General features: G+C 29.8%; 10 protein-coding genes across 15 annotated transcripts; 4 read left to right on the top strand and 6 right to left on the bottom strand.

Annotated features, from left to right (window-relative positions):
• Positions 1-336: 336 nt before the first annotated feature.
• LOC109597054 (serine protease 7-like) lies at positions 337-1578 on the top strand. The gene is made up of 7 exons (XM_049964191.1): positions 337-378; positions 466-538; positions 594-753; positions 811-1016; positions 1076-1287; positions 1338-1395; positions 1454-1578. The coding sequence occupies exons 1-7, from the start codon at positions 337-339 to the stop codon at positions 1576-1578; spliced, it is 876 nt and encodes a 291-aa protein (XP_049820148.1).
• Positions 1579-2290: 712 nt separating this feature from the next.
• On the top strand, positions 2291-3281 carry LOC126264811 (prostasin-like). Its single transcript, XM_049964190.1, has 5 exons — positions 2291-2366; positions 2417-2606; positions 2659-2864; positions 2914-3119; positions 3175-3281. Exons 1-5 carry the CDS (start codon positions 2291-2293, stop codon positions 3265-3267), a joined length of 771 nt encoding a protein of 256 aa, XP_049820147.1. The 3' UTR covers positions 3268-3281.
• An 802-nt stretch (positions 3282-4083) lies between these two features.
• LOC109597024 (LIM and senescent cell antigen-like-containing domain protein 1) lies at positions 4084-7402 on the bottom strand. 6 transcript variants are annotated; one of them, XM_049965387.1, is made up of 7 exons: positions 7353-7402; positions 7081-7151; positions 5407-5520; positions 5017-5322; positions 4692-4950; positions 4498-4639; positions 4084-4443 (listed from the first exon to the last, which is right to left on the bottom strand). In XM_049965387.1, exons 2-7 carry the CDS (start codon positions 7101-7103, stop codon positions 4238-4240), a joined length of 1050 nt encoding a protein of 349 aa, XP_049821344.1. In that variant the 5' UTR covers positions 7104-7151; positions 7353-7402; the 3' UTR covers positions 4084-4237. The 6 variants fall into 6 exon arrangements, with proteins under 6 accessions (XP_049821344.1, XP_019868213.1, XP_019868216.1 ...); XM_020012654.2 differs by having other exon boundaries at positions 7279-7363; XM_020012657.2 differs by lacking the exon at positions 7081-7151 and having other exon boundaries at positions 7353-7371.
• Positions 7403-8267: 865 nt separating this feature from the next.
• On the bottom strand, positions 8268-9821 carry LOC109597029 (ATPase H(+)-transporting accessory protein 2). The gene is made up of 3 exons (XM_020012662.2): positions 9663-9821; positions 9199-9563; positions 8268-9112 (listed from the first exon to the last, which is right to left on the bottom strand). The coding sequence occupies exons 1-3, from the start codon at positions 9703-9705 to the stop codon at positions 8519-8521; spliced, it is 1002 nt and encodes a 333-aa protein (XP_019868221.1). The 5' UTR covers positions 9706-9821; the 3' UTR covers positions 8268-8518.
• A 390-nt stretch (positions 9822-10211) lies between these two features.
• Positions 10212-11043, top strand: LOC126265049 (DNA polymerase beta-like). Its single transcript, XM_049965388.1, has one exon. The coding sequence runs from the start codon at positions 10284-10286 to the stop codon at positions 11034-11036; it is 753 nt and encodes a 250-aa protein (XP_049821345.1). The 5' UTR covers positions 10212-10283; the 3' UTR covers positions 11037-11043.
• Positions 11044-11089: 46 nt separating this feature from the next.
• LOC109597037 (cleavage stimulation factor subunit 2) lies at positions 11090-13045 on the bottom strand. Its single transcript, XM_020012670.2, has 9 exons — positions 12908-13045; positions 12777-12855; positions 12397-12712; positions 12239-12346; positions 11956-12136; positions 11769-11901; positions 11615-11700; positions 11307-11452; positions 11090-11252 (listed from the first exon to the last, which is right to left on the bottom strand). Exons 1-9 carry the CDS (start codon positions 12957-12959, stop codon positions 11133-11135), a joined length of 1221 nt encoding a protein of 406 aa, XP_019868229.1. The 5' UTR covers positions 12960-13045; the 3' UTR covers positions 11090-11132.
• A 119-nt stretch (positions 13046-13164) lies between these two features.
• On the top strand, positions 13165-15786 carry LOC109597032 (anaphase-promoting complex subunit 4-like). Its single transcript, XM_020012665.2, has 5 exons — positions 13165-13313; positions 13375-13503; positions 13564-13730; positions 13807-14520; positions 14580-15786. Exons 1-5 carry the CDS (start codon positions 13208-13210, stop codon positions 15717-15719), a joined length of 2256 nt encoding a protein of 751 aa, XP_019868224.2. The 5' UTR covers positions 13165-13207; the 3' UTR covers positions 15720-15786.
• Positions 15787-15831: 45 nt separating this feature from the next.
• LOC109597034 (uncharacterized) lies at positions 15832-17756 on the bottom strand. The gene is made up of 5 exons (XM_020012667.2): positions 17620-17756; positions 17347-17568; positions 16517-16716; positions 16108-16251; positions 15832-16033 (listed from the first exon to the last, which is right to left on the bottom strand). The coding sequence occupies exons 1-5, from the start codon at positions 17621-17623 to the stop codon at positions 15944-15946; spliced, it is 660 nt and encodes a 219-aa protein (XP_019868226.1). The 5' UTR covers positions 17624-17756; the 3' UTR covers positions 15832-15943.
• Positions 17757-17804: 48 nt separating this feature from the next.
• LOC109597016 (uncharacterized) lies at positions 17805-18571 on the bottom strand. The gene is made up of 4 exons (XM_020012637.2): positions 18551-18571; positions 18257-18456; positions 18060-18203; positions 17805-18003 (listed from the first exon to the last, which is right to left on the bottom strand). Exons 1-4 carry the CDS (start codon positions 18555-18557, stop codon positions 17914-17916), a joined length of 441 nt encoding a protein of 146 aa, XP_019868196.1. The 5' UTR covers positions 18558-18571; the 3' UTR covers positions 17805-17913.
• A 182-nt stretch (positions 18572-18753) lies between these two features.
• Positions 18754-22276, bottom strand: LOC109597026 (vacuolar protein sorting-associated protein 16 homolog). The gene is made up of 14 exons (XM_020012660.2): positions 22134-22276; positions 21888-22077; positions 21562-21838; positions 21390-21511; positions 21148-21326; positions 20630-21008; positions 20444-20577; positions 20221-20365; positions 20032-20166; positions 19818-19979; positions 19617-19766; positions 19315-19565; positions 19062-19262; positions 18754-19011 (listed from the first exon to the last, which is right to left on the bottom strand). Exons 1-14 carry the CDS (start codon positions 22190-22192, stop codon positions 18870-18872), a joined length of 2526 nt encoding a protein of 841 aa, XP_019868219.1. The 5' UTR covers positions 22193-22276; the 3' UTR covers positions 18754-18869.
• Between the last annotated feature and the right edge of the window lie 1335 nt (positions 22277-23611).

Genomic DNA, 23611 nt, shown 5'->3' with positions numbered 1-23611 from the left:
TAAAATTAGTTAAAATTGTGTGCAACTTACCATCATCTATGCCATTATTCTCGTTATACTCATATCAAACTACGTTGTAAATTTAAATGTCCTACTCTCATAATCACTTTTACTTGATATATTTACCAGCTTTACATAATTCTCTCATTTAAAATTTCAAAATACTAAATCAATTCAACTTACAAGAGTCCAAATATAGGTCACAAAACCTGCATGACCGAAAGAACTGTTATATACAAGTTTTATATGTTATCAATAACCACATGTCATCTTCACCGAGGTTTTAAATCAGTGAACAGTTCGCTTGGGTCATTTGTACGTGCAAAGCTGGGCAAGATGAAACTAAATTTGTTTGTCCTGGTGTTAATTATATTCGAGGTAGTATTAATATTAATTATGATAAACACATATATATATATATATATATATATATATATATATATATATATATACGAATTTTTTAAGGTGTCCGCAAAATTAAACAAAACAGGAGAAAAAGGAATATTCGATTTCTTGTTTAACGGGTGCAAAAAATGCAGTAAGTATTTGAAATATTTAATTTTATCCTGTTATTTGACAATTACTTATTTTAGAATGTGGAATTCCCAATCGTGACTCCCGTCTTTTGGGTGGCGAATATTTAAGAACGTACGAATTTCCATGGATGAGCATAATTAATTACAGAGGTAGCGTTTCCCCTGGGGTACTTATTAACGACCGCTATGTTTTAACAGCCGCTAATCAAGTTATTGGGTAAAAATATTATTGCTCTCAATTAATGAAAGAGAAGTGACTCTCCGTATTCTTTAGGCTGTCCCCACTCGACATGAAAGTGACTCTTGGGGCTTTTGATAGATGTTTTCCGGATCAAAAGTCTACCAACGTAAGCGTTGATAAAATTATTGTGAATCCCGCTTTCAGTCCAGGAAATAGAGCCAACGACTTGGCACTAATACGACTTAGTAGCACAGTTGTTTTTGAACAAAGTATATCACCTATTTGTTTATCCGCCCCCGGCAAGTATTTTTTAACACCCAATTAAATTTAAATGAATTATACATTATACCATTAACAGGTTTTAATTATTTGGGACAAGTAGCAACTGTGGTAGGTTGGGCGGAAGCCCAAACAGTGGAAGGACCCGTTATCGCATCTTGCAGGCCAAGAAAAAGTGGTCTTCCAGTTTTGGGACATGATGAATGTTTAGGAACTGCTGCTGATCCACAATATTACAGTGCAGATAAAGGATGTGTTGGAGTTATTGGTGCTCCAAGCGTTGTTTGCAATGTAAGTTAATTTTGAAATTGTAAACTTTTGCAATAATATTATGATTTTAGATTGATGGTGGAGGACCAGTTATGTATCGTTCGCATGCTGGGGTGTACGAACTCATTGGTAAGTAAATAAAGTTATTGTGATCAGATAAAAATATTATTTTTTTATGTAATTTTAGGAGTACTGTCTGATCAAAATGATTGTAGTCCAAGACCAAGTACAGCTTTATATACCAACATCAACCAACATTTACAGTGGATAACTGAAAACACCAAAGATGCATGTTACTGCTACAAAACATGAATTATTATAATTATATATTACATATTTTTATCATTAAATTTTTAACTCTATTATTAAATCGTTAATTTATTAAATTTATGTTATGAAATAGTAAAATTTAGTGTATGTGTGTGAATAAATCATTAAAATATTTAAATGAAGTGTTTTTTCATAAAACATACCCTATGTAACAATTATTGTTTAATAAGTAATAAAATTAAAATAATGGTTCAAGTAATTAATTAAAACCAACTAAATATAAAATTGAAAAAATTAAAGTTTTAAATATTAATTTACTTTGTAATTATCCGAAACATTACTTTTATAATCTATAAAACGTATGTATAATGTATTAACAGAAATATTAAATTAAACATTTGAAAATATTAAAACCAACAATAATTCATAACAATTTTGAACGTTTGTATAATATTTTAATTAATATATTTTTTAAATTTAATAATGAAGATTAATCATCAATTATAAAATTAGAATTTATAAAATAAAAATAATTACATCAATCCGAATAGTAAATAATTTTCACTGCCTACTTGAATTTTCACATATTGCATATTTTGCTCATGTACCCTCAGCCCTCATATCTATTTAGTTGTATATTAATATTTATGAAATGTTACAATTATTTCATAAATATTTAAATTGAACTCAAACATTCATTTGATGAGGGAAAATCATAATTTTACAAGCATACAGCATTGCAATTATCCCGACTATGATAGAAATTACTCTGGTATTCATGCTGTGTTCAACTGAAATATTGATTTCTGTAAAAGCATTTAGACAATGTGGTAAGTGATTCCCTTCTAAATATTCATTAATTAATTACAAGTTATTACAGATTGTGGCATTCCAAATGAAATATCCCCAGGGCGATCTTCTCATATACGTATTGTGGGTGGCACAAGTTATATCCCTCATAAATATCCTTGGTTGGCTCTATTACAATTTAATGGTACTTTTCTTTGTGGCGGCACGATTGTTAGTGATCAATATGTAGTGACGGCAGCTCATTGTTTTTCGGACCCCAGGTAATATCTGTTGTAGATTATTATACAATGTTATAACAGTAAATTATTTTAGATACGATTATAGCTACTTAAAAGTGGTTGTTGGAGAATATAATCGGTGCAAAGAGGACATCAAAACAACAACATTTTCTGTAAACAAAGTAATATATCACCCCAAATATAACCCAGAGGACTTCTCAAATGATATTTTGCTACTAAGATTAAGTATGCAACTTTCGTTTAACAAATACGTGAGGCCTATTTGTCTTCCAGCTTACGGTAAATAATTATACTCGAATTAAATAATATTATTAAATGTTTTTTCTAGACATAACGCGGAATGTTCCTAGTAGATATCCAAGCCAAAAAGGTACAGTGATAGGTTGGGGTCAGATAGAAGAAAATATTAAAATGCCTGCTTGTATACCTCAAGAACTGACCGTACCGATTTTGCAACCCCAACAATGTGGTGACTCAATTGCGCCTTCTTTATTTTGCGCCGGATATCTGGAAGGCGGTAAAGATTCATGTCAAGTGTGTTCGACAAATTTGTCTGTCCGTTAATGGTATATTAAATAATTATTTTTAGGGCGACAGTGGCAGCCCCCTGCAATTGATTAATAAAAGAAACCGCTACGAATTAATAGGTGGGTATCTAATTCAAAATATGACATATTTATAGATGTAATTGTAGGGATCGTTTCTAATGGAATAGGATGTGCATTACCAAATTATCCCGGATTATATACTGACGTTACAGTGCTCTTGCCATGGGTTTGGAAAAATATTCGTGAGTCCAATTTTTGTTGGATTTAATATACATATATTAGAACACTTAAACTTATACATATGAATAATATTTATAATAAACAATATTCTTTAAATTCAGTTTTAGGCAATGACATTAAATATATTTAAGACTTACTTGTGATAGGATTTAATTAAAAATATAATTTGGTTAGATTAAAATTTATTACAAAATTAATTTATGTATTTCATATAAGCACAGTTTAATAAATATTAATACAAAATTCTGTAAAATTTATTAACATATTTACATGTAAAGGCAGTAAATACACTAAAAATAAAATTCAATTACTTAAAATGAAACAGTAATTGAATATACATTATATATTAAAGCATTCAAACATTAATATTATAATAAAACCGTATGAACTATTATAGAGGCACTTCTAATAAACTTCTATTGTCTTATTGAATAAAATCTATTAACATAATGATTGTACTACACAATTCTTATTATCTTATTAGTCAATAAGATATTCAGTTAAATAGTAAACTTAACAAAAATTAAAAACAAAAGATATTATATCATGTTCTGAAATTATCGCATCTAAATTATACTATATATTCGATGTATTAATCAGAAATCGTATAATTGTAGACATAAAAATTAGTTAATATGTCTCAAATACAAAAGTGATTAATTTATTATTTGTAGACGATTTTACTAAAATCACTAGTAATTACCAACAAGCACTGGATATATTTTATTAAAGGCATCAATTTAGGCACTATTATGTAGATTCTATTAATCCCATCTTATTTATACAACACATTCTCCTTGTTGACACATGCTCCTCTCAAAACAGTGAAGTGGAATAATATCAACTATTCAAAACGTCAACAATTTAAACAGGTGTGCTAGCTTTCTTTGGAGTAGCATCATGTTGTCTTCTTAATCGCCTTCTCAATTCACTGGGGAACTTTTCGTAGCATTTTTTACAAACTGGCTTCAAATCGCACTCATAAAATTTGGTTTTCTGGTTCATCTTCTGGTCACACACTGAACATGCGAAATGATGGACGCACCATGCCTTGTTCAATGCAGTAAAAACTACAAAACAGAATTGTAATAGAAACATCAAGAAATATGAAACAACAAACTCACCGTCTCCAGCAATAACTTGATTGCAAACAAAGCACAAATTTCCAAACAACTGATGATAATGAGTTTCGCAGTAAGCCAATCCCTTCTTCTCGTAGTGACGATGTCCAAAAAAGGGTTTTTCACATTTGGCGCACACGAAGTGCTGAAAATTTCAATTTTATTTAAATGTTCCCAAATTTGAATAAAATACCTACTTCCACATGCCAATGTTTACCCAAGGCGGTAACCACACGCTCTTCAATAGGACGTCTACAAGCTCCGCAGATCGGAATTCCCATTTTGTCGTGACAACGAAGGCAATAAAGCTCGTTAAGATCGTTTTTAGCGAAACCTGACCTACTCTTCACCTCCCTGGCGTTACTATCCAATTCCACGCCGCAGGCAGTACAGTTGAAGTGATAAGGATGGTACACTTCACCACGGAACTTCAATGGTTCATCGTCGATCATCGAACTGCAAAATTTGAGTTTTTAAATACATTTGATATTACATTTGTAATATTAATTATGAAAATCTTACTGGCACTTATGGCATACATATTTGCCCAATCCCCGGGCCTTCACCTTGGCATTGCATTCATGGCACAGCGCTCTCCCGCCGTTCTTGATGAACCCAGTTTCGGCCAATTCAGTACCGCACATTTCACACAGGAAACAATTGGGATGCCAGCTCGCGTTCATCGCCTTAATCACACGCCCAATGATGAAGGAGTTGCATTTTTGACAGCACGGCGCAAACAGCACGCGGAAGTCGTATTCGCAATACTTTCGTCCTTCGTACTCGTAGAAAATACCGTCGGGAAATTCTTTGAAACACTGGGCACAACTGTAAAGTTATTTATTTAATCACAGAATTGGGTTGGAAATAATAATAGATATTTGTTTAGATAGTTGTGGTAATGATACTTACACAAAACAATGTTGGTGCCACAGCTGCCCAGTTGAATTTACAATTTTTTCCTGTGGATCAAACCCGTCACCGCAACGGGAACAAACCATATTGTCTCGGGACATACTGTTTATCCTAGAAAGAATTATATATTTTTTGAATCATTATGCACTACATGACGATGATAAACGAATGATAAGTGCGTGGAATTGTAATTCTATTAGTTATTCTTCATTAAATGTGTCACATACCAATTTTCTTTTCGTACCCTTGCATAAACAGGCATGCTATTTTTGTCGTTAAGTGAAACGTTATCATATTGGTCAAATTTTTTATAAGTATCTTCCTCCACTTGAATATCAGTTTTCGGTTGACGCCTCAGAAACAATGAACTTTCTTTCAAATTTCCAAGCAATGGAATATCCGGCGATTTATCTTTAAAGTTAGGCATATTTAATAATGTATCACAGAACTATTTAACTTGGCAACTTTTATCTTTAGTCTACAATAATTATCACTTTATCAATATTTTTCAACAAACACTATATGAATTGATAAGATATTTTGTAACGTATATCTAGAGAAAACGTATAAACTATGTATCACTGTCTTGTAAGTAACTTAAAATTATTCGCAGTTTTCTCATTAAAATTTAAAATGTGTATTTATTACTTCGCAACTGTTTATCACGGAAACGCTTTGAAATTAGGTTTGTTTCATGTAAATATTTATCACCATCAATATCAGGCCAATAAATCACCGAAAAAAACTAATCGAATAGATGTAATTTGAAAAATGTAGTGAATTCACTTTATAGTGTGTTGCTTGGAACTAAAAATGTTGAAAATAATGATGATAAATATAGTGACTGCTAATGTGTACCTTCCGGCGCATTTCGTTTAGATGTAGAGATGGTAATTGTGCTGTATCAATGATTAATCATTATCAATGTTATTCAGTGATGATTCTTTTAATGTACATATAGTAGTTACCTGTTAAAATAGCCAGCATTGTGTTATCATGCTTATAATTATAATTAAATTGTTAGACACTATTAACAAAAATATATTCATAAAATATTTAACATTAAGATATTAGTTTAAATACCTTGAAAATTTATAACACATATATAATATCTTCACCCATTTTACAACAGTAATGTAAATTGATATCATGTGTTGCAAAATATTTAACCACATCCTGCTAATAATCTTTTAGTTCATACATTTCTCCATAAAAATTGATATCAAATATTATTATAGTATTAAAATATTAACATATTTTATATAATTACAATTTAAACGAAATGAACTTCCTAAACCAGGATAATTACTACTACTTTTCTATTTATCAAAGTTACACTTTGTCACTGGATAACTGAAATTACATTAAGTTATATTATTGTTAAAAAATTATACAAATGTTATTTTAAAATGCTTTATTAAAATTAGTGTACAGTGGGTTAATATAAATATAACCAAATAAAGCAAATACATGTAAATAACCTAGAAGGAGAATGAATGTCTTACAATATACATGATTGTTGAAACTACAAAAAATATTAGTATAAAATGCAAATGAATTAAATAAAGCTTCAAGACCAAAAGCGGAAAACTTGTTAATTAAAACTACTACTGACAAATTGTACAAATACTGAATTCCTAAAAATAGCAGGCGCAACTATATCATGCTTACCCTGGCATAGGTGTTGGTGACATTATAAATATTCTTCAGAACCAAAAAGAAGTAAATATAAAACAGGGTAACTGAAAATAAATAATGCTATTTACAGCTGATGTATCATTTTAACAATTTATTGCTATAAACATCTGTTCTCCAACCAATTTTTTTGCATTTTATAAAAGCACTAATTTAAATTTTATAATGTCTCACCTAATCAATAGAAATTTAACAATATTTATTAAAAAATCTAAACACACCCAATATTTGTGACCACTTAACCCTACCTTGTATTTTGTAATCAAGAACTCAACCAATCGGGTGAAGGATGTCCATTTTAAGAACGGAAATGTGCAGAATCAATTGGCGGTAAAATTTAAAATCGTTATTCTGAGCTAAATAATATGCAGATTTGTTTGGATAGAGAAGAATCTGTTCAATATTCTGCGTCATCACCTTAATGAGAACACATGTGGGTTTAATAATATATTAACTTGCATAACTCTTATTTAATAGCACCAAATGGTAATCTGTTGCCCCAATGGCGAATAACAGTTATTGTTTTGATTCTTTATTTTATATGTTAAATGTTATTAAAATTGAGGTTTATTTTTAAAAGTAAAAGCATTTTAGGTAACATTATATTCTTCTTATATTGTATTAATACTCTTTTATAGAAATCAAAAAATAATATATTATAAGAAAATGATTTACTTTTTTGTCAGAATCATTTTAATTTAGAGGTGTTCAATTAAACAAAATATATCATTACCACTTTTTAGATAAGATTTAAAAGATATTTGTTATGTTATATTATTAATATATGAATTACTGAATACTATTAAAATAATTCATATTAAATTCATTTGTTGAATTGAATATGTAATCTTTTATGGATTGACTGTCAACTACATCTAAAATGTTTAGTTAAATATCTGTTAAGAATGAATGATATCATTTAAATTGCAGAGTTTTAAACAAATAACCAAAAATAGAATCAATAGTTTTTTCTAAAATGAAATTCCAATGACAAATTTCAATTTAATCATTCTACCTCAATTACAAAGTTATTACTGCACAAACAGAAAAAGTTAAATGTTTAATATAACTTTTATAAAATAAATCTAATACTTACTATCACAATTTTCTCAAATTATTTATTAACAATCAAAATAAGAATATTGGAACTAAATAACAAAAAGTAACAGGGAATGTAAATTATATTACACTAAAATACAGATATTTACAGTCAGTTGTTCTAATTAAATAAATAAAATATTGTGTAACAGGATATTCATATTCAGAAAACAACAAAAATTTATACAATCTTACTTTACATAATTAAATGACATTCTACCACTACAGAAGTCAAATGATTTATGACCCTAAATTTCTTTATAGAATATGTGATCTTACAAAGATATATTCCAAATAATAAAATACTGTGTAACATTTAGTTATCTTTCTTCATTCTGATGCTTGTCATACGGTAAATAATTGAATCCCTGCCTGGATCCATATCAGCAATAGCAATACAAATGGCAAGCAAAGAGAAAACCATTACCACTCCAAACCACAACATAATATTAAAGATAACAGGATAGTTTTCATCATAGTTTTGAGCCAAGTTATGGACGTTGTCGTCGGCAGTGTCAGAACTAACTTCTAAAACGCTTCTTGTTCTTCTGGTGTGAATGGCATCGCTGGTGATAACAGATACAAAAACATCACCATTGTAAGCTTTAGTAATTGCAGCATTCAAGGCAAGGATAGCTTCTCTCAAAATTTGGTTAGCCTCTTTCACTGTTGTGCTGTTTTCACCATACAAATCAGAAATTGCATGCAAACCTGAAAGTTTGAACCAGAAAATATCAGGTGTGTTGTCTGGTTCAATTACACCTTGTTCAATTTTTTCTGTGATACTCTTTAACAATGTGATTTCTTTGAGGAATTCACGATCTTCTTCTACTGTTGGCTTTAAGAAATTATAGTTGGTTTTCTTTGGTTTGTCACTTTTGATTCCATGGAAAATGTTGTACTTTTCAATCTGCAACAAGGTCAAACAATATTTACTTGTGATGATCACATGATTAGATCTTTGTTTCTAATAAGATTATGAAAATTACTACTTACATCTTCTAACCCATTGGATAGATCAATATTAATCAAATGATTGTTGGAAGTTGGATACCTTTCAGTAACTCTCTTTTCAAGGGTATGGTACACTCTATAATCCTCTTCATTAGTTCTAAGTGGAAAACGGTATCCCTTTTGCAAATCTATGTCTGCAACCCCATCAACTACAATGGTACAAACAGCCTCAGCCAGGCTGAAGGGGTCCTCAATGAAAACACCCCGCCAATTTGAGTAATGTTCAGTTGAAAAGCCTAATACTGCTGAATATACTTCTGGGAGGGTACTTTCTTTGACAGGGTCATGTCCTTTTAAGACTACACTGTTGGGGTGATGTAAAATTGATAATTCTCCTGTTCCATAAACTGCAATAAAATTCAAAGTTAGCATTTATTCTTACATTACATTTACATGTTGTAAAATAGCATATTTTAATAGAAATAATTTGTCGTTAATATATGCACCTGAAACGATTAAGGCAGCACACAAAATTAGTATTTTATTCATGTTGTTCACTTTCAACCACTGACACAACCCTAAAAATCATATGACAGGAGAATTACCAACTGTCATATATACAAACGACTAGACTGAATATCCCTATGCTGCTCCAATCAGATAGCTCATGTTGCACGAGACGAGGAAGTCACGAGCCAATAAAATTAACATACTCGAAAAGCGGTAACATTTAAAATTTTTCCAAGTTTACGCCGATTCTAAATAAAGTAGAAATTTCATGTTCGTCCGTTAAAACTGACATTATAAAGCAACAAAATACATTATATTACGTTCCATTGTTTCTATAATTAACAGGAGGTCATTTAGCTATGAATTATCATATAAGTATAATTTTAAATCTATATTTAAAGTATAACATTTAATTGTAATTATTAATAACATTTAGTACCAATCCAAAATGAGTAAATACATAATTAAAATAAATTAAATACTCTTAAATCACTTTACTGTAATCACTTTTAAATCTGTCTGTTGTCAAAGAAAGCCAGGGGGTAGTTAAATTCTTTACATCATCTGATTGTTTATGACATGGCCCGTATGTGTCTATAATCGACAAAAAAACAGATATGCAAGAATCGATAAGTTCTAGTTCATGTGAATCAGATAAAGAAGATGAAGAGGTAAAATTAGATGATTCAATTTGCTTTGGACCTTTAAAAACAAAATTGTTAGTCAAAAAGGGATACATATGTGCAAAGGATTTATGGAAAAACTCCCATTTGCTATCTAATATACAATTTGCAGCAATTAAATATAAAACCCTTGAAGATGAAATCCAAAGAGAAGAAATTGATGAATTAAAATTAGTACTTGAACATCAAATTAGGATTTTGGATCATAAATATGTATTTACGATATGTGGGGATTATAGGAGAGGTTTAGATAAAATTAGTAACACAGTAGTTGTTGTATCTTATTCAGAGGAATGTTTAAAAAATGATAATAACATAAGACTTTATACAATAATGAAACATTTAGTTTCATGTGGATTAATAGTTGATCCCTTAGATGGCATCAGTCTGAACACCTGCGTAGCAGTTTGGCAACAACATTTGGATTCAAATTACCATTTAATAAAATTTGTTTATGTACCAAGTGATCAGTATTACTGTGCCATATTATTTCATACAGGCCCTGATAGGTATGTCAGGAAAATTCAAGAACATGCAACTTCAGTGGGCTTATCATTAGAAAAGTATTCATTAAAGCAGAACTTTTGCGGCGGACTAATTTTGGGAGATGCCCTACACATAGAAAATGAACTGCATATTTTTTATTATCTTAAATTACATTATATTAAACCTGAAAATAGATATTAAAACTTTTTATGATGTGTTTTCTTTAAACTAATTCTAAAAGACAAACGCATAAATTAAAAAAAATATTTTAATATAATATACATGAAGAAAACAACATCAACGATGTGCACTCTTTGCAATTTGCTCCTTTAAGACGAGTATACTATTTCTCTGTTCTGGTGGAAGCATAGCAATTTGGTCATCAGATAATTGCAATACTTGCATGATAAGTGCAGCCTAAAATAAATAAGATTATGTCATTTAGAAAATAAAAATTATTAAAGTTGTTACCTTTTCTTGATCTGAAGCACCTGCTGGTCCAATATTTGAGTTTACTGGTGCAGGAGTTCTGTTGGAAATCTGTGGATTTGGTGGAATTACTGGAGGTGGTTGAACTGGCGGACGAATAGCTTGTGGTGGCATCTGATTCGTAGGTGCTAAAAATTTATGTTACTTTAAAATACATGGCTATGAATATATATCTATTTATATATAACTTTGGTTTTAACAAAAATCTATTTATAAAAATAGGTGGTCATGAAAATTCCCTTGAAACCTTCTGCATCTATAAACATATTTTATTTTTTGAGATTACTTACGAATATTTTTCTGTCTAGGATCAACTCTTTGTTGTTGTCTAGGATCGCCGGGGAAGTTACTAGCACCTCTAGGATCTCTATTAAAGCTTAAAAATAAAAAAAACGAAATGTTAATATGATGTTTTTAGTTAAAACAATTTAGAAAAGTAGTTACGTTTCACCAACTGTTGGAGGCAATGGATTTGGCAACTGAGTAGATAAAGTTCTCATGTCCTGATCACCCATCCTTGCCAATCTAGGATCAGAAGTGCCCCTGGGATCTAAAGATCTTAGATCTACATCTTGACCTATAAAATTACACATATTAGCACCGTAAGTTCAAAGAATCAATGTTAACTTACCAGTAAATACAGGTTGATTGTTAGGGTGCATAACTGGTGGTGGAACAGGTTGAAAATCTTGTCTGGGTGGTTGAACTGGAACTGGGGGAGGGGCAATATAATTAGTATTAATGGGCACCTGAAGTGGTTTATCTGAAGGCATTAAAGTAGCTGGTACTTTATTTGAAGGATGCAACAAAGCCTAAAAAAAGTGTCATAAAATTTTATATGTAATAAAAGATAGTCTAACAGGATTTATTTAGAAAATTATAATCCATTATATTTTTGATGATGTTGAACTTACTGAAGCTGATACAGGATCAATAATTTTCATCACTACTTGGGCTTGCAATAATGCATATGCTAATTGTGGATTTTGCAATAACATTTGGCGTGTTTCAGTTGGATTATTCTGAAAATTACACATTGATTAAAATTCAAACAGATATTAGGAAAAGTTACTTGTATTGTGGCTTTCATTTGCTTCATGAGTTCAAACATCTGTTCTGGAGGTAAAGAAGCAACTGCTTTACTAATAGCTTCTGGTGCTTTTTCTGCCTGAATGGGTTCACCATATGGGTTTTCAATTGGTGGTTGATTTAACAAATTTTGCATTTCCATTCTGGATTTTTCTGTACAAGCATTATCAACTCTTAAATTTCTGCCACCAATTTCATACCCATTTAAATTCCTCATGGCACTTAAGGCAGTTTCTTGGTCTCTATATTCACAAAACCCATATCCCTTGGGTTTACCAGTTTCTCGATCAAAAACTAGTCTGTAATAATTTATAAATATTATTAAAATTTAATAATATTAGAAGAAATAAAATTAGTTCTTACTTGAATGATAAAACCTGACCAACTTCTCCGAAAATATCCTTCAATTTTTCTTCTGTTGCTTCATAAGGAATATTACCGACTGAAATGAAAATGTTTAATGTTTTTCTTATGGATAAGTTTGAAATTAATACCAAAAACAGATCTCATGGACTTATCCATAATGTTTGCTTCTAAATTATCCATGTCGACCAATTGTTTTGTTATTTGTACAATCAAAACACCACGATTACTAAAGTGTTTATAGAACCTCCTCTGACAAACACTGCCGGCTATATTAAAATGTTAGAAATAAAAAAAAAACCCTATAAAATCGTCCAATAAAATGATAGAAAAGTTGTCATGTGATCTAAATATGGGGCTATTTCCTTCGATAATGTTGGTAATCATCTTAACCTAAAAATAAACTTTGTCATAATTTAAAATTGTTAAACATGTACAATTTTATTAAACAATTAGAAGAGAAAAATGTTAAACATGAAATTACTCATATGGTATGGAGTGATCGAATGGATCTTGTAGCTTTTTCAAATATTAAAGGTAAGTAAAAATATTATATGGTAAATTATTATATTACAAATTACTTTAAATTGTTTCATAGGTGAAGTCGCTTTACATCGATTGACATGGAGCAGAGCCTGGATTCTCAACCCTCCTATGGAAGGTGTTACTGTAAAAGGAATTGTTTGGAGACCTGATGGGAAAATATTAGCAATTGCTTACAGCTCAGGTCTAAAATAATGAAATAAAATAGACTAAGTTATTGAAAAATAAAATAGTCATTTTCTAGGTGAAATATGTTTAGTTGAAGTGGAACACAAGAATATATTAAATACGTCTCGTGCTGATGGTGATATATCATGTATGACTTGGGTACAAGAGAAGGTTGAAATTGATACAAATAGTAAATATCAAAACTTTGAAGAAGATGATGAAAACAAGTATATGAAAGATATGGTATGTTAAAAAATATTAAATCAATGTGAAAATAATTATAAGGAGTTTTTTAAATTTAATTATTCAATAATTTTAGGATTTCTCTTCAATATTTTTATCTGAACCAACACCACTGCCTTCAACAAATGTAGAAGAAACTCCAAATAAAAATTTTCTTCATAATCAAAATTTATTTAATATATTATTAATAGGAACAAAAAGTGGACTGGTTTATATTTCAATTTTTGGATGTTTTACATGTGCTGTCTTGGACATTAATGAACTTGGTGGATTTAAATGTTCTATAGAAAATATTCATGTAATTGAAGATATGAGTACAATCTTAGTGACAGTAAAAGATAATGAAAACAATATAAAAATACTTGGTTTAAATTCTGATATACTTCGCACATACATGCCTGAAATTTATACACTTGCAATGAAAACTGTCTACATTATGGATCTATTATCTTATTTAACAGATGCAATAACTAATATAGTTGAGTCTTGGGAAACTATCTTATTAGAAATAGATACAAAACTTGCAAAATTTGCTGCTATTGTCCCAAAAGGTGGAGTTACTGCTGACTTCTTAGATTTGCTCATGTTTGGTATATGTTCATCTGAAATGGAAATGTTTCTCTTATATGATTTGACTAAAAAAGGTCTAGAGAAATTTGGCCAAAGCATTGAAATGAGTTATGTTAACATTCAGAAATTGCTATTAAAGAATGTGACTAAATTTGGCCAGAATATTACTTATCATCTTGCAGAAATAAGAGGAATGGCAAGATTTGAACACAGATATAAGGTAAGATTGTATGGTACTGTAATCATAATCATTTTATAGTTTCCTGTCTGTTTGTCTAGATTCTTGGCTTAGCAGAAGAAATTATAACAGAAGGAATAAGTGCTAATGGTGCGTTTCTAATAAAAACCGGCGAAATGCAACAAATTATAAACCATTCATTATCTAACTACCGAGCGTTCTTTAGATGGTTATACACGGCCATAATGCATTTGATAGATGAACCCATACCATCTGATATTCACAAAATGACCCAGCAAGATTTGGCTTATATTACGGAATTCCTTCAGAACTTCGACGATATCGGTCACCTCCCCACTGAAGAAGTTCAAAAAGGGTTTATTATGGAGAGAATAGGTCAATATTTAACAGATGATTCTTTATCAATCCCCCCAAATATGGAAAATAATGATTGGACCAACTTTCTTAAACAAAATGAATGCATACGTAATCATACTTACATATTAAAACATTTTGAAAAAATGTCATTGATTCAACAGTTTAAAGAATTAAAAAATACACTGAATATGGTATTACAGTGGCCTAAAGTCACAATTAGTCAACAGTTTACCTGTGAGAGAATAGTGAATGCATTCAACTTTGGACCAGAACCATTAAGAATGTCTGTGATGAATATGAATGAGGATATTGCTATGTATTCCTTTATAGGTAGTAAAAATAGGATATACTTTCTTCAAGTTTTTGTGGACAACTACAAAGTAAAGCATGGCCGCTGCGGGAAGTTCTATTTTACGAATTTATCTCCTGATGGTTCAGAAGGTGATAATCTTTATCAAATAATAGATAACCAATTTTTTTCGCCAAACACACTGTCATTGCTGCTACAGGATAATAAAAACAATAAAACAGCTATTCTTTATCAGTTTTATCTAACAGAGGCATTCGAAAAATTAACGGATGTAAATTTAAAACATGATATTGATAGAAATAATTACCTTCCTGATATGAATGCAACAGTACAGTTTTCAAAAGGCATGAAACCTATAACAGGCATGGTAGCTTCTCAGTTTGCAATTTCAGGTAGTCGAAAAGTTGGTATTGTATTATCAGAAAATAAAAAGAAAATAAGACTGTTTGAATTAGGTACTGAGGAGGATGATGAAGATGAAGATGAGGATATGACAAATAGAACTATGAGAGAAAGTGATGTCAGCATGCAAGACAATAGCATTGTTGTATGATATATAGATGTGTCTAATTTATAATTTTTTATTTACTACATTGTAATATATAAATATTTTTTTTTAATTATTTTTTTGTTTATTTGCTCTTTTATTATTTAATAATACGATAAATGTTTGCATAGTTTAATTTACATTACAAATTTATAAACAGTTGAGTTATTATTTTATTTAATATATAATAATAAATTTGTAAACGTTAATATGATGAAACATGGTGTAAATTAAGACTCTAAAACTAGAATTTCATACTCCGGAAAAGATTTTTCTTCCATGTTAAAGGGAATGTAACAGCATCCATGGCTTGGATGAACCTAGAATATAAATAATTTCTATTAGTTATGCGATTATGCACACGTAAAGTTATATTGGTTGAAAATTAATTTACCTTGCCTACAGTTTGAGATTCATTATGAATAACACGTCCAATATAAAGGATTTCTCCATCACATGTTCTGCCTCCTTCTACTGCTCCTGGGGGTATGTTTGCTCCAGATGTCGGCACCCATTTGAATCGTTGTTCACATAAAACCTACCAAATTAAAGTAGTCATTTATATATATTTTAATTATTTAAATAAAATAAATGTAAATATTCGTCAGTATTCTTAAATATATTCTAATATTAATATATGTATGATGTAAATAAACATCGAAATTGGAACGTTTAATTAAATTTATTATAATACCAGTGACGTGTATATAATCTCAGGGAGAATCCGTTATTAATTTGAGAATGAAAATATTCATTGCAAGTAAATCATTTTTATAAGATAAGATAAAATGAAATGTTTTTACCTGAAACGTTTCTTTTGCGTATTCATGACCATCATACGAAATATAAGCTACATTTCTTCCAGGAATGACTTTTGCAGGTATCCAATCGCCTTCATGGTAAGCTCTTCCTACGTAAATTGGTTCACCATCAATGTCAACTCCACCTTGTATTGCAGTTGATGGAACTGTACCATTGGCATGGGTATCTACCCAATAATAAGCTGAAAAATATGTTTAATTAAATATTCAGTAACACAATCTATATATTTACAATTGGCAGTCATAATTTTTATAAAATTATTGTATTAGCAAAAATATTAGATGTTCTAATTTAATGTGTTTCTAGAAGCACAGCTAAATAATAAACCGCATATAATGTAATGCAATTAACACCTTGTTAAAATAAATATCAAACATATTCATAATAGAAAAGTTATCACAATCAAATATTGACACTAAAGATGTAGGGATTAGTAATTTACTGTGCTTCGTTACGTTATAATTCAAATAAGATTTGTGAAATATTTACATATGCAAAAATATTACACTTTTCAATTTAAATAAACGGATTTAACTACTGGTATCTATAATTTTATTAATCTTAATTAGATTAATTGATTAATCTGAATTGTTATATAAGTTCTAAAGAATAAAATATTTTTATCTTATCCTTAAACGCCATGTACTCCCTAATGCAATAGTTTGTCTCCGCAAGCTGTTTAAGATAACATTCAAATTGTGATTTAAATTTGGTGTAATTAAATTATTAAGCAAAATTACAATTTGTTTAATAATTATTTCTGATTTAATGATGTGAGACGTATAACATATAGGGCAATATATTTACATACCTTTTTTATGCTCATTTAATGGATGAATAGGTCTGAAATTTGTTAACGTGCTACACGGAGAACTTTCTGGAGGCAGCAAAGGATAAACGGGCTTGGGGAAGTTAGTAGAGGACGTCGGTGGATATGGGCAGCATTGCTCATTCGGAGGATAACTTAATTCTTGTGGATTGTATTCTGAATGAGACGGAGCACTTGGCGCAAATATAGGTTTAAAACCATACTCTATAAAATACAGATGTTAGTAATAATTGAGTTTTCATCGGCATGACTTACCCATGGTTGCATTCACTATCACTCACTCTATTAAATTACGATTTTCAATGTTTTGTTATCTTATCAGTTGTAAGAGAATGTGATTAAGATTCATGCTTGTTTATAAGATTTATTGTTATATTGTCACACAATATAAGTAAAACTTTTCGTGTCACCTGATATGTTTGTGTAAAAAAATTCCTACACCAAACATTATAAATATATTCATAGCTCAATTAATGCATTTGCAATGTATGTTAAACAATAACATAATAATAATAAATGTAAATATAATATAATAATGATAAAAGAACTTTAAGTTCTAAGCACGAGAATTTCATATTCCTTAAATTCTAATTCTTTTCCACTGAAAGGAATGTAGCATAATTTTGTTTCTGAGGAGACCTAAAACATAACATTTTAAATAAATTCAGAGCAAAGTCAAGTACAATTCATTTCACCTTTCCAACAGTGTTGGATCCTCCATATACTACTCTCCCAATGTATAATAATTTGCCATCACTTGTTCTGCCTCCCTCAACAGCCTCTGTTGGTATGTTTCCGTTCGTGACTTTTACCCAATCAAATCTTTGTTCACATAATACCTAAAAGTAGTAAGAGTAGATATTATATTAATAAAAGTATATTTAAATATTACTTGAAAACGATCTTTGCGATATTCTTTTCCTTCACTGGCAATGTAGGCAATATTTCTTCCAGGTATAACTTTTCCTGGTATCCATTCTCCATTATGATATGCTCTTCCGACATAAATTTGATGGCCGTCAATGTCGACACCTCCATCAAGTGCACTTGTTGGAATCCCTGATTGTGAAAATGAATTGACCCATTGATATGCTGCAAAAATATGTTAATAAAAACAAATAAATATTTTTCCAGATTATGTTGCATTAAAATATTGTATGTACTCAAATAGTATTTATTTTTTTACCTGCCATGTTGTGCAAATTCAGTTGTACACTAGATTATTTTAATTACTACTACAAATACTGTAGTGTGATAATGAATCAATAGATAAATTTTATCTTGAGTAAGTTGGAATTGAAAAATTTTTACGATTAAATTTAGAGACACTTTTTACGTTATCTTGTAATCAATTAACTACTAGACAATCATAAAAATAAAATTACTATGTAATGGTATACATATATATTTACAAATTAATATACTTAAGAATAAATGGTAATAAACTAGAAAATCTAACAAAATAAATCAAAATTAAAATAAAACTTATAAAGTAAATATCACAATTACTTCTTGGAATCCAATTGCATAACCATTGCATTGATTTTTTCTGATAAGGGGGACTGTGAGGGTGACTTGCTTTGAACAAAAAGTAGCCCTTGAATGTCTCTTTGTTGAAATGCGATGTCTGCGGCTTGTTCCAGGAATCTAAAAATTATTGTGAGTTGCAATAATTCGAAATTTCATGAATATATTACCCTGCTTTTGTGTAATATTTAACCTTAACATCTTCACCAACTTTGGACAAATATTTAAGGGCTTCGTCCTTCTTATCATGTTCCAAACAAACATCCACAAATGGAGCATATCCTATGGGAGATTTTTTCACTTTAGAAAAACGTTCCAATTCTAGCCAATCTCCTTTTTGGACCAAACTGTGTATCTTTAGTAACCAAAATCTTGAAATTGTTCAATCAATTAAAAATTTTAAAAGACAATATAATATTTTACCTTTTGTCTGGTATCTTGTAATCACTTCTGAATTTTTCAGCCAGCTTATCATTTAATTCTAGAAGCAATTTGCAAGTTTCATGTACTGATTTGCCTACAAACTTGTTCTTCATGTTTAATTTATCTTCAAGTTCTCTTTGGTACCGTAACAATTTCAGATTCTCTTCACACATGCTAGCATACAACTCTTTTCTGCCCTTTTTGTAAGCTTCCATAGCTGATGTAAGTAATGAATCTTTAACATGGCTCTTCTGTAAAGTAATTGTGATATACTCAATTATTATTTCTAACAGGAAACATACCTTGTCATCTAAGCTTTCCAAAATGAATGTCTGCGCTTGGGCACTAAAGTCATCCTCTTGAATGTAAATTTCGTTAAGCGCTTGGGTGTTGTGTTCCTTACAGTATTTAATATATAGAGATTGTGCAACAGGATAATTTCTAATTGTCATCTAAAATAAATATATGTGATAAATGAAATATGAGTCATTATATACATTTACTTTGAAGTCTCCTAGTGCCATTTTTTCTCTCAACTTAAGTATGACCATATATACTAAATCAGTATCACCACTTTCAATAGCTTTCACTAGTGCAGGAGTATTCTCTCCCAATTTCAATAAGAGATCCACTTGCTCACTAGCATTTGATTCATAATCCAAAAGCTGAAATTAATATTACATAAATAGTGTAACTGGGTTCTATAAATTTAATTACTTTAATTGCCAATTTTCTTCTGCCATGATCAGCTGCAGTACTAGCAATTTCACTGTATGAAATACCAGTTGTATAACCCAATTTTTCAGCAATTTCCCTTGCCACAGTTTCTTCTTCCAATTGTGACTGACTGACCTAATTTAAAAAAGTTGGTATTATAAATACAAAAATATAACAACATAAATCTACCTTGTATTTTGCCCAGTGGACTAAAATATGATTGGTTCCATCACTATCAGCCATATTCAAATATTTCGCTATTTGTATAGCTAGATAGTAATTGTTCCTTGTAATTAATCTGTTTAACAAAACTTTATATGTCAAGTATTGTAGTCTGAATTATATTAAGGAAATTATTTTTTGTAAATAAAGTAAAAAAGATAGTTAACGAATATTCTATTAGAAAGGATACTGTGTAATCGTTAATGATATTCCAATCTTTGGGTCTCTAACAGCATTTAAGACCCTAAGTAAACGACACATATTAACATATTTATCAGATGAATAGGAATTATCAGATATAAAGCATTTTCCAAATTGTGCTGCCTAAAATTTGCCGTAATTAATAATTAATAAAAAAAAAATTATAAAAACCTACCCTAATTAACATCTTTTGAACTTTGGTGTCAAATTCATAACCCACAGCATCAATACATTGTTCAACAGCTTTGACTAGATCATTTTTAACAAGACTTATGTATTCATTGGCTTTGTGACTGCCCTTCTGAAATTGTTTGGAAGCTTCCAATAGAAAACTACCTGGATCAGTGCTATTGATTCGAAAGATTTTTTCAACAACATCTGGTACTTTTTGTAACATTTCATGTTGAGTGGTTGATAGAATTCTGACTCCATCAATTTCTGGTACCAGATATAGAGATCCATCATATGTGTACATCATTTTTTGTCCATGTTTACCAACTATTAGAAGGGAATTATCATACTCCCAATATAACACAACTGCTTCATTACCGCACCTAAAGATTGCAAAGATTCACACTGTTATACAGGTATCATAAACCAATTTGACTGACTAAATCATTGCTAATTTAAGATGTGATCAAAGTGATAAATGTTGAAACTTATAGTTAAGAATAAATACTAATTCATACCTACCAAATAATTTGTTTTGGTTTATGAGTAATTTTTGTGTCCACTTCACAATATTTGACTGTAAGATTTGTCGAACCTAACCATAAATATCCAGTGTCTGTAAACAGAGCTAAATGGCGAGCATTAAATGAAACTGCTATGTCCAGTATAGAAGTATAACTGTGCTCAAAATCCGCCTGGAGCTAAAATAATATTCATTATAACAATTCTTTGTTATATTATAATAAATATATTATTTGTATTACCATTGCACTGGTATGATGTTCATCTTGTTTCAATCTATATAACTCCATACCTCGAGCTATTAAAACTTCTGTGCAAGAATTTTCTGAAACAACTGCCCAACATGTGGGTGGTACATTGGATCCTAAAATTATAAAATTAAAATATATTTGGATAATATTATATAAGTTTTACTTGGTAGCTCAGAAAGTTGTCTAGTTTTTCTATCTTGGATGTTGTTCAACAAAAATATTTTGTAATTAGCTGTCATTACAGCTATTCCAGTGAAATTTTGAGGACTTGTAAAAATCTTTGCATCAACTATTTTAGTATCATTTAGTTTTGGGCTGATGCTGAAGTTCAATTCAAACTTTCCAAACAAATCATGAACCATTACCGAAGCATCTTCTTGTACACATATTAATTTTTCATTATTTGACCAATCCATTTTGACTATTGGCTTCTTTGTCCACTAGAAGAAAGTGATCTTATATGGTGTAATAATTTAAATGAATTTTTACTTTAAATGAAGTAATTTGTTTCCCATATCCTGAGAAAATATATATAATTGGTTGACCAGTTCCATGAACCCTTACAACTTTCGCTTCATCTCTACGTATAGCAATAGGTCCACCATATGGTGCACAAGCAGCAATAAAGTTCTCCAAATTAATATCTTGCTGCCATGCCATAGAATATATTTCGAATTTTCTAAAACCAAGTAAATTACAAATGTGGTTGTTTCAATTTGCAAATCAAAAATTTACCTGAAATACAAGTCTCGTCCCAAAAGGAACCAGTCGGCAGTCAAAATTGCCGCCGACATTTTTGTAAAATATTACTAAAATTTTTACAACAAAATATTTTGGAAATACTAAGGTGGATTGTTTTGACGTCTGTCAAATCATAATTGAGAACTGACAGAAAATTAAGAGCAGTGTGGAGGTCCAGATTTATAATTTCGTGGGGGAGGCCTATTATTATTACTTTGTTTAATGATAAAAAAACAAAACATATTGGCAATAATTAATGTTCACTCCTTGTGTTGGTTAGATGTAATTGGGGTTGCATACATTATTAACACAAAATAATAGTTTATGTATTTGATTACATACGTTACGACTGTTCCTTACATTGTATAATTTTTTCATGAAATTTGATATATACCTATTCCAGGGGTTGCATAATCCACTGGTGCAGTTAGATTTTCTATAAAAATTTTCCTAATGTGATTTCTAAAATGTCTAAAAAATTATCCTATAAGTTTTGGTTTGGCCCCAAAGATATTTTGTGTATAAATACATATTACAAAAAATAAACTTATATTATTTATTAGACTTATGACTGATATCATTCTGTTGATTCTATGCTGATGAATTATATTTTTTATGACATACATAATCTTTAAATTTAGTATCAAAATTTATTATTTATATGCATTTATTTTATTACTATGTTAAGACTAAATGGAAGTTTTTTACCATATATATTTAAATTTATTTGATGCATATTAGCGTCCAGTGTTTTTGGAGTATTGACAGGCAAGTGTATAATCAGTAAAAATCAACCCAAATTAGAGTATCCTAGTACTACTTTTGTGTAACGTCCCGTACATTATTCACCTGAGTTCCCTGTTCTATCGGTTTCTATTACAAATGAGGTTTGTAGTTTCGATTACTGAGATTACATATGAACCCTTAGTATAAGTTTATTTAGAATCACGATTATCAGAAGATGATAGTGGGGTTGAAAGATTACGGGATAGTAAATCCCAATGTTCTTGGCTCAACAAGCTAAGTGATTTTGTCAGAGATTTGATCTTTGTAAATAAGATTCTAAAATGTTAGCGTCACGACTGGTATTATAATAAGCGTGTTCCTTATTCTTTCAAGTGTTGCTTACAAACTTAAGTTAAAAAAAAATGAAAAAAAATTCTATTTAATATTTTGGCTAATAGATTTCTGACATATTTAATTGAGAATATGATAAAATTATTACTAATTATCTTGTTAAAATCATTTTTATAATTTTTAAATATTTTTATAATTAAATTTTATAATAATTCAGTAATTAATTTAAACATGTTAAACAAATATTTTATACAAATATCCTAACAACGCGTAAAAACCTGGTTATTCAAAGAAACTTAAATTTGCATGCAATTAAACATTTTATTGGGCGTTTTTTATTACTTTTACCGCCCAAACTAAGTAACAAAACAGGAGTTTCTTCATATATATTTCCT

The sequence above is a fragment of the Aethina tumida genome, chromosome 3 (genome assembly GCF_024364675.1).
Source record: "Aethina tumida isolate Nest 87 chromosome 3, icAetTumi1.1, whole genome shotgun sequence".
In the NCBI taxonomy this organism is placed as follows: domain Eukaryota; kingdom Metazoa; phylum Arthropoda; class Insecta; order Coleoptera; family Nitidulidae; genus Aethina; species Aethina tumida.
The sequence above is the reverse complement of the archived record's forward strand: the minus strand, read 5'-3'. Positions and strand labels throughout refer to the sequence as shown.

Bases quoted from the DNA above. Each gene is read 5' to 3' on its own strand.
- LOC109597032 (XM_020012665.2), top strand. From the start codon at position 13,208: ATGTACAATTTTATTAAACAATTAGAAGAGAAAAATGTTAAACATGAA. The intron at 13,314-13,374 runs GTAAGTAAAAAT...ATTGTTTCATAG, and splicing joins AGCTTTTTCAAATATTAAAG to GTGAAGTCGCTTTACATCGA. The intron at 13,731-13,806 runs GTATGTTAAAAA...CAATAATTTTAG, and splicing joins ACAAGTATATGAAAGATATG to GATTTCTCTTCAATATTTTT.
- LOC109597029 (XM_020012662.2), bottom strand. From the start codon at position 9,705: ATGAATAAAATACTAATTTTGTGTGCTGCCTTAATCGTTTCAG. The intron at 9,564-9,662 runs GTGCATATATTA...ATTTTATTGCAG, and splicing joins TGCTGCCTTAATCGTTTCAG to TTTATGGAACAGGAGAATTA. The intron at 9,113-9,198 runs GTAAGTAGTAAT...ACCTTGTTGCAG, and splicing joins TATCCAATGGGTTAGAAGAT to ATTGAAAAGTACAACATTTT.
- LOC109597037 (XM_020012670.2), bottom strand. From the start codon at position 12,959: ATGGATAATTTAGAAGCAAACATTATGGATAAGTCCATGAGATCTGTT. The intron at 12,856-12,907 runs GTATTAATTTCA...TTTTCATTTCAG, and splicing joins GTCCATGAGATCTGTTTTTG to TCGGTAATATTCCTTATGAA. The intron at 12,713-12,776 runs GTAAGAACTAAT...AAATTATTACAG, and splicing joins GGTCAGGTTTTATCATTCAA to ACTAGTTTTTGATCGAGAAA.
- LOC109597034 (XM_020012667.2), bottom strand. The intron at 16,252-16,516 runs GTAAAAACATTT...TTAATTTGGTAG, and splicing joins ACGCAAAAGAAACGTTTCAG to GTTTTATGTGAACAACGATT. The intron at 16,034-16,107 runs GTAAATTAATTT...TTTATATTCTAG, and splicing joins AATCTCAAACTGTAGGCAAG to GTTCATCCAAGCCATGGATG.
- LOC109597026 (XM_020012660.2), bottom strand. From the start codon at position 22,192: ATGTCGGCGGCAATTTTGACTGCCGACTGGTTCCTTTTGGGACGAGAC. The intron at 21,009-21,147 runs GTAGGTATGAAT...TGCAATCTTTAG, and splicing joins AAACCAAAACAAATTATTTG to GTGCGGTAATGAAGCAGTTG. The intron at 19,980-20,031 runs GTAATTAAATTT...TATTAATTTCAG, and splicing joins GAAGAAAATTGGCAATTAAA to CTTTTGGATTATGAATCAAA.
- LOC126265049 (XM_049965388.1), top strand. From the start codon at position 10,284: ATGCAAGAATCGATAAGTTCTAGTTCATGTGAATCAGATAAAGAAGAT.
- LOC109597054 (XM_049964191.1), top strand. From the start codon at position 337: ATGAAACTAAATTTGTTTGTCCTGGTGTTAATTATATTCGAG. The intron at 539-593 runs GTAAGTATTTGA...TACTTATTTTAG, and splicing joins TAACGGGTGCAAAAAATGCA to AATGTGGAATTCCCAATCGT. The intron at 754-810 runs GTAAAAATATTA...CGTATTCTTTAG, and splicing joins GCCGCTAATCAAGTTATTGG to GCTGTCCCCACTCGACATGA.
- LOC109597024 (XM_020012653.2), bottom strand. From the start codon at position 5,836: ATGCCTAACTTTAAAGATAAATCGCCGGATATTCCATTGCTTGGAAAT. The intron at 5,521-5,636 runs GTATGTGACACA...AATTCTTTCTAG, and splicing joins AGGGTACGAAAAGAAAATTG to GATAAACAGTATGTCCCGAG. The intron at 4,640-4,691 runs GTAGGTATTTTA...TGAAATTTTCAG, and splicing joins GTAAACATTGGCATGTGGAA to CACTTCGTGTGCGCCAAATG.
- LOC126264811 (XM_049964190.1), top strand. From the start codon at position 2,291: ATGATAGAAATTACTCTGGTATTCATGCTGTGTTCAACTGAAATATTG. The intron at 2,607-2,658 runs GTAATATCTGTT...AAATTATTTTAG, and splicing joins CATTGTTTTTCGGACCCCAG to ATACGATTATAGCTACTTAA. The intron at 2,865-2,913 runs GTAAATAATTAT...TGTTTTTTCTAG, and splicing joins TATTTGTCTTCCAGCTTACG to ACATAACGCGGAATGTTCCT.
- LOC109597016 (XM_020012637.2), bottom strand. The intron at 18,204-18,256 runs GTAATATTTAAA...TACTACTTTTAG, and splicing joins ATCGCAAAGATCGTTTTCAA to GTATTATGTGAACAAAGATT. The intron at 18,004-18,059 runs GTGAAATGAATT...GTTATGTTTTAG, and splicing joins GATCCAACACTGTTGGAAAG to GTCTCCTCAGAAACAAAATT.